This window comes from Halichoeres trimaculatus, unplaced genomic scaffold (genome assembly GCF_033239565.1).
Source record: "Halichoeres trimaculatus isolate MK-OKI-2021-1 unplaced genomic scaffold, fHalTri1.1 fHalTri1_scaffold_6, whole genome shotgun sequence".
Classification (NCBI taxonomy): Eukaryota; Metazoa; Chordata; class Actinopteri; order Labriformes; family Labridae; genus Halichoeres; species Halichoeres trimaculatus.
The window spans coordinates 27810620-27818514 of record NW_027437184.1 but is presented as its reverse complement, the minus strand read 5'-3'; the positions used below and the strand labels follow the sequence as shown (position 1 = coordinate 27818514).

Here is a 7895-nt window from a genome sequence, read left to right as displayed (position 1 = left end):
TGCACACACACACACACACACACACACACACACACACACACACACACACACACACACACACACACATTTAGTTTACTCAACAAAAAAAATCATTTTCAGACAAAAAATTTTAAGTTTTTATTTTCACAGTGTAAGTTAAATACAATCCAACATAATGACCTTTGGAAGGTAAAGGTCCCTGCCAGTAAATCAGATGTTGTATGCTGTGGGAGGTTCTCAGAAATTGTCTGTTTCATCAGCAGCTTTCATAACAACCCTGGCTGGTTAAAATGACTCAAAGGCACAGAGATCTCTGTGAGCACAGAGAGACACTTCTCTGATAACATTACAGTCGTGTGTGAGCTTGTCTAAGTGGCAAAATGAAGGTCCACACACTCTTCTGGATCAGTGTGAGTTTACTGTTAGTTAGCACCATGTCTGCCTCTGAGTGGAAGATGAAGTGTGAGGAGGAGTGGGGTCTGCAGGGAGCTCCAATGCCCGACAGTGTGGACTGGAAGTCCGTGTATGAAGCCAGACCGCTGGGGAGGAATTTACTAAAGAACCCATCACCTCACGGTAACAACACAACATGTCATGTTTTAAAGTGCGCCATAGAGCAGAGGAAGATGGGAATGTAGAGTTCACTGCAGGACTCAGTGCACCCTTCGTCTTAAGTAAACAATGTGATCGATATGGCTGCAATGGAAATAACATTAGGAAACAAATATTTAATGATTTTGCAATTTTTTATAGTAACATGTTAACAAAGAGTGGTTCCCTACAAGTTTGATAGTTGGATAGTGAATTTATTTTTATGTGGGAAAAGAAAATTATGAAACAACAACAGATTTTAATTCTGCTTTTATTCGTTCTCAAGACAAAGATTATTGCCATTATGTTGCAGCTAGGGTTTTAAGAGACAGAGTAGCCTGTAGCAGAAAAAATGGATCTGAATTATCTTAAATATTGTTTGAAATGCTTGATACTACTTGTGTTTGTTGTAAAGTATTTCAGATAGTGTGCAGTATAGTGTGGTGAATATTACAGCCAACTCACAACATCCTTATCCTCGATCCTCGATGCAGCTGTAGGCAAAAAAAGTGACTTAATGCTAATGTGAGTCTCAAAGAGGCTGTGAAGAGCTTTTAAGGGATCTTGCAAAAGTCTTTCACCTAGATAAAAACAGTGGCGTGGCGTGGGGATTTTTTTTTGAGGAAGCCAAGTGAGACAAAGCCTCTAATCTGTATGATTTTTAGGAAGTGTGGTACATAAAAGACTATGTTGCAGCTTGTATATCGCTATTTCATGTAATGGAGCGACCTGTTAGAGCGCCCAGAGAGCTCTCATTTTACTTACTTTGAACACCGACACACACCCTTTCATTCTCCCACCCTCAGTCACTCATTCACACACGTACATTGTCCTCTTGACTTAGCTTAAACATCGTATTAATTAATTCAACCGCCCACTTAAACACACAACCGGCCGCTTCATGCACACTGCTAATGTGCTGATATCGCTGATTTCATTGATGATGGCTTGATGATGATGAGGATACTGTGATTTGATTGGTTTGAGGCCAAAGACGGGGTGGCTTCCCTTGACACAGTCTTGGCCAATCACAGGTGAGCAGTGTCATGACCGCAGCCTCATCTGATTGGTTAATCATTCTTTTTTTTTTTCACCAAGGGATGCCAACTCTGCTTGGCTTCCTTGCAGGCAACAGTGTGCAGTATCATATTATCACCACTCATTCAAAGCATAACATTTAGGAGGGCGCTGTTTTACACATCGTAAAATGCTCAATAAGTAGAGGAGAGAAATAAGGGAGAGATGATAGTGATGAAACACAGAAGAATTATCGAAACTGTTATAAAGGAGTATTTTCATTAAAACACAGCTACAGTCTGAAAAAAGAGAGGAAGCATGGCTTCCCTTGGCCTCCGGGAGAAAACGCCACTGGATAAAAACCTGATCCACTCTTTAAAATGAGATTATCAGCGCCAACACAGGTGATTTAAAAACGCTTTAAGTCTCTCTGACAACACCACGCCAGCTGACAAGTTTAGTAGTGAGAAGAGACATCTGAGTTTTTCTCTGCTGAAAACGATCTCTGTGATTAATTTTGTAGTGATGGTGGACACAGGAGCCTAACTGTCAGACAGAGAAAGGACAGAAGAGCAGTAGAGAGCTAAACGGGAGAGTGTAGCACATAAGCTAAAGGCTAAAGCACATGACAAAGGCTAAAACACATGCTAAAGGCTAACATATTGGCTAAACTGTCTGTTTGTTTTCATTGCTCAAACCCACATGTAGCAGTTTTTCAGCAGTGGTCTGTTCAGACTTGAGTCTATCAATACGATGAAGAGTGAGGTTATGTTAGCTCTGCTTGGTAGATGACTGGTAGGACATAACCAGGATTCACTAACATTACACATGAGGTACATGTCCCAGAGCAGCCGGCTGCCAGTGGTGCTACATGTGGACAGCTACTAAACTACTGCACAAACTGACAGTTTGCTTGTTGTCACATTTCAAACCATAGCTCTACGTAACTGTACTGATAAATACCTTACCTCATCATGTTATATCCAGCAAAAAGTCGTCTTGAAACACAAAAACAAACACACACCTTGTTAAGTCAAGTCCTCGTGACAGTGTGCGCAAGACTCCAGGCCAGAAGTTTAAAACAGGTCCTCCTCACAGAATCTTTAATTAAACCACAATGAACTAAAAACTACTAAATATGTGGTTATTCTTTATGCCACTTTTTTTTCTCTCCATCATCTCTTCACTTGGAATTAAGTCTGTTGGATTTCACCTGCTGTAGTTGATGTACCATTCACAGCAGTTGATTTGTGTCTTTTTTGCTCACAGGCTTCAGTAAGGACATGCCCCCACCCAACCCTGAGAGAAAATGGTCAATGGAAAGATATTTTCATCATCCTTCTGAAGGTTAGATATTAGAGTGGCAGCGACTGAATGAAGAAATAACTTTTGCAGATTTTCTGAATATTTCTTAATCTTCAGTTGACTTCAGCAGCTGGAATATAAGCAGGGAATATCTTCCACGTGACAGGAGTGGCATCCCATCTACTGCTGTTGTCTGTGGCTGGACAAGTCAGATGTAAGTGTTATAGAGGCTTACCATACAGCTGGTTAGTGAACGTTTTCTTAAACCTTAATTTTGGAGGTGAAAACCAAGCACTAGCCACCCAAAGTGTTCACTATAAACTGTCTCCAAAAGTGAGTCAATCCCTACTATGTCTCATACTGACATATTCAGGTGAGAAACAGAAATAAGCACATTTTTAGCCTTTTCCAAGAGAGTTTTTTTTCTGTTCTTAAAAAAAAACTGGACTGGGAGTGAATTTTATGTATTCAAACTTAACAGCAAAAATGTGGGTTTTTTTGTTCCAGTTATTTTTAATGGTTATAGACATCAATTTGAAAGAAAAAAATCTGTTACTTCTTGTGTTATGGTCCCTTGAGTTATTTTAAATAAATCTATCAAAGTCTGCTCAATTCAGTGCCAAGCATGCAATGGGGTTCTTGCTCAATATGATGTGCTGGAATCCAGCAGTCACTGGAATTGAGTCCCTATGGTAAATGTAAACATGATAGTTGGAGAAAACTATGGTTTTAAAATATTTCTTTGAGCCATTCATTTTCATGTTTCTCATGTTTAATGACATTTTTATTGGGCCCTTTGACAAGCTGGTTATCCATGGAGCAGATTGTGGACCTGAAAGAGGAGGGACTGTGGGACGAGCTGCTGGATGAGTTTCAGCCTGAGATTGTCATCCAGGACTGGTGAGTTAATGAGCAGTTTGTATTCATTAAAATGTGTGGCATTATTCACAAAATGTTTTCTTTGTTTATAAAGCTGGGCGCTAGAGTAGGAGGTCTTGCTCAATCACCTCCAACTGATTCTATTAGAGTAGAAAGACAAGCTGTTGAGGGTTGTTTTTTTGACTAGCTTATGTGCTCTTTCAGTTTTGGCCTACCATAAGATGGGCCATGGTATCTCTTAAACTCCTAATCTAAAAATCCCAGACTGCCATATCCATAAAAAAGAATCTGGATGATGCAGAAGGGGGTGGACTCATGATCTATGTGAGGGATTCTGAGATCAAGCGATAAATGGTTTTAAAGGTTTTGGCCTTAAAATGACCCAGTACCCTAATTTTCATTAAAAGGCCACTCTCTGCAAATATTATTTTCTTTGAGAAATTCAAGATGTTTTTTTGTCAGTGCCACTTCAAGAAGGAGGTCATTGTGATAAGAGACTTCTGGGAAGATGAGTCCACAGCAAGACAACTCAAGCAAACTACAGATGGTTTGAACTTGGCTTAAATAGTTAATGGTCAGTAGGAAAAAAAATGAATAAATAACAGCTGTATGGTAGAGTGGCTTTCATCTGGCCACTTTAACATACAGGCCTGATTGGTGGACTGCTGCAGGGATGCTTTTCTTTCTAGGAGGTTCTCCATCTGTTTGTCAGCAGTGTGACATTTTACTAGATATTCATGACAGTTTTCTTGCTCGTGGGCAAAGTACAGAAGAGGTTGCCGTCAAACTACTAAAGAAATGTGTAAACTCTCATCTTGGCTTAATATAAGCTGCTTACATTTAAATGTTTGAAAAAAGTTTGCATGTTTTGCACAAAAGGCCACATTATGTTGAGCAAAACAATGTCATCTCAGGCTAAAGATTACAGAATGTAACAGAATATAAATAACTTGGAGTTATTTAGAGGGCTTTTAAAACATAAAGCTTTGCTTAGTTTCAGTTTTGTGGGGAATTTACTATCACCTGTTTTTTAAAACAGAAATCACCTACTGTCTGATTAATTGTTTGAACTCAAACTCCATAGTCCTTAAACCATTTGAATTATGACACAAATAAGCAAAAAAAAAAACCTAAAACACAAATTCTTGTCTTAGGTCAGTTTCCATCTTTATCATATCCTTGAAAAATATAGTGCTTAGCTGGGAAAACCTCAAGGGTCAAATTAATTGATTAATTAACATTTTGTGATAAATCTGCAAAAGTGAATTTTATTGTAATACTCTTAGTAACCCAAATAACTCTAATTATAACCTGTAAATCCTTTTCAGGTATGAGGAGAGTAGGATGAATGAACACATCTATGAGCTGCATGTGAAGTTACTGGGCGCGGAAAACGACACAGTGATTGCAGAGCACTCAGTCAGGCCAACAGAAGACCTCAACTCTGACTCATACATCTGGAAGGAGGTAAAACACTGAGTCCACACAGGTTCAAACATTATGTCTGCTGTTGCTTACTTCACTGTAGAAAATTCAACTAACTCAAAGCTCATTCAGTCAACTTTTACCCCCAATCAAAGTTACTCAAGTGAGTTTTTACTAAAATAGCTGTATTTAAGATGTAAAGATGATGAGAACAAAAAGTAAAATGTCAATGCCAAAAGGAAACAGTTGATTTTGTGCAAAAATCAATCATCATCAGGCAGACACCTGCCTCTAGTAAATTTAGGTGAGAGTGAAATTAAAACACTGCAGCTCACCGCAAAATCTGTAATCTCAGCAAGCGCTTCTGATTTACTTTTAGTAGTTAAGTTGTTTATTAGACTTAATATAAGTCACATTCACCTGACAAGTCCAGAAAATCTTACCTTTGGAAATTAAAAGACAAAAATGACACCTGAATAGCTTGAAAACATCTGACAGTGAGTTAAGAAAAAAAACTTCATAAATTTATTGAAATAAGAATATTTTCAATACAACAAACTAAACAAGTCGCTTTCACCAAATTAGCGTGAACAACCTCAGCGTAGACGCTCCCAGTGACAGGATTTCAGGCTCAGTTCATGTGACTCAGCAAGTATTTTTCTCTTACAAGAACCAGCTACTAAAGCTGAGTCTTTAACTAACTAACTGCCTCCACAGCGTGGATGCTATCTGCTGCCACAGAGATGCATTCTGCACAAGAGAAGGGCAAACATAAAGTTGAACCATGGAAACTGAATGTAATGGAGGTTTAAATTTTCCACCCACTTTGAAAGTAAAGAACAGAAGTAAAGCCAGCAATTCACAGAGCAAAAAAAACTGTGTCTGGCTTTGTGTTAAATAGAATAGAATAGAATAGAATAGAATAGAATAGAATAGAATAGAAAATACTTTATTTATCCCTGAGGGCAAATTCAGGAGGAGTCACAGCAGCAATCAAGAAAACAAAAGTAAGAAAGTGTATAGAAAGTGCAAAAAGGTCCATAAGAAAACAAATGATGACAGCTTGTCCATCATTCTCCAGTTCAGCCAGCCTCCACCTCCACAGGGTCCAGGACTGATCTTCTTCAGCAGTCTGTTCAGTCTCTGTCTCCTGGATCTCTGTCTGCTCACAGCAGGTGTAGTTCTTTCAATGTGGCGTTGGTGTCTGGTGTTAGCTCTGATAGCCATGTCCGTGAATAACATGATGCTACTCTGCCTTCTGTTGTTCCCTCTGTTGCTGTGTTAGCGCATCTAGCTTGCTAAATAATAAAAAGAAAAAACTTTTATTCTGACTCCTTATTGAGAGTTATTTTGTGGCATTAGTATAGCAATCATTATTTTTTCATCCAACTTGTTGTTTGTTTGTTTGTTTCAGCTTTGTCTTTCAGGTTTTTGTGTTTTATATTGTGTTCTTTTCTGGGCTGCATGCCAGAATTTACAAAAGGTGCTTCAAGAAAGTTGGTTTGAGTCTAACTATGGTTTTTAACTGTGCGTCTCTCTGTCGGCCTGCAGGTGTCGCATGTGTTCTCTGGTTATGGACCAGGCGTGAGATACATCCACTTCCAGCACCGTCTGAAGGAGAAAGTCGGGGAAGGGATTGCTAGAGGGTTCCACAAAACGCTGGTCACTGACAGCTCCGTGATAGTCAGACCAACTAAAACCAGCTCCCAATCCTCCTGAAAACGAGAAAGCACAGAGCTAACTTAGTCTAACCAGCATGATCAACCTTCATGCCTTCAAATCAGTCAACCTTTGCTTTCTTATAATGCACTGATGAATATCAAAAACCATGTCTTCATCAGGGTTTTTGTAAACTTAATTGCTGAGGTAACTGATTTTGCACTGCTTTAAAGTTTTCTCTGAATAACCACACTGGGATTGGAACAACAAATAAACACCTAATTTCTAATGTCACAGGGTTTTTTTAAAAAACTCTTCAAGTGTGTTAATGTTCTTCTACTGCACTGTTGATATATCTTCACACAGAAATGATGGGTTCTTGATCTAGTGGAAAGCTTTAGTTGCATATTGATATGAACTTAGCAAAGGATAAACAATAACTACAACGAAACATCTGGTAATTTAAAAGCATCGCTGTTTCACCTCAGGGCTGAGGTTTTATTTTTCTTGCACAAAAACTAGAAGTTGGGTTGATTAACATTTTATTTTATTTCTGGTAACAAAAACTGAAATATCATCAAGTCAACCTAACAACAAGACCTTTGCATCTTCACTTTCACCTGAGTTGCGGTTTAAACAGGTCCCAGCACTGCACTACTTCAAGATTCAAGATTTCTTTGATAGTCATTCAGTAAAAACACCAGAGATGCAACAACACAGAACACACTTCTCAGGGTGAGGGGTTTGCAGGTCAGAGTGGCGCTGCAGAGGTTGTTTGAAGACAACTTTGTGTCAGAGGAACAGCAATGATGGCAATGACAGAGAACCCCCTTGGGTGATGATAACGACGGTACTTCACTGTTAGAAGTTTAATTTCTGCAGAACAAAGTGTATAACACTGTTGATTTTCCACTGAGAGCCATGCTCCTAAACAGAATGTAGTTAGCCCCTCCATGTTAATAGCATCCTTTGTGTCCAATTCATTCAGCCAGTCACACGTGTTATGGACCAGGTGTTAAATATGTTTTCTTCCAATGCCA

At 38.9% G+C, this 7895-nt stretch overlaps 1 protein-coding gene across 1 annotated transcript; it reads left to right on the top strand.

Annotated features, from left to right (window-relative positions):
* The first annotated feature begins 413 nt into the window (after nt 1–413).
* On the top strand, nt 414–7125 carry LOC141791983 (F-box only protein 50-like). Its single transcript, XM_074672723.1, has 6 exons — nt 414–555; nt 2857–2934; nt 3010–3106; nt 3697–3792; nt 5100–5238; nt 6748–7125. The coding sequence occupies exons 1-6, from the start codon at nt 414–416 to the stop codon at nt 6913–6915; spliced, it is 720 nt and encodes a 239-aa protein (XP_074528824.1). The 3' UTR covers nt 6916–7125.
* Nucleotides 7126–7895: the final 770 nt, after the last annotated feature.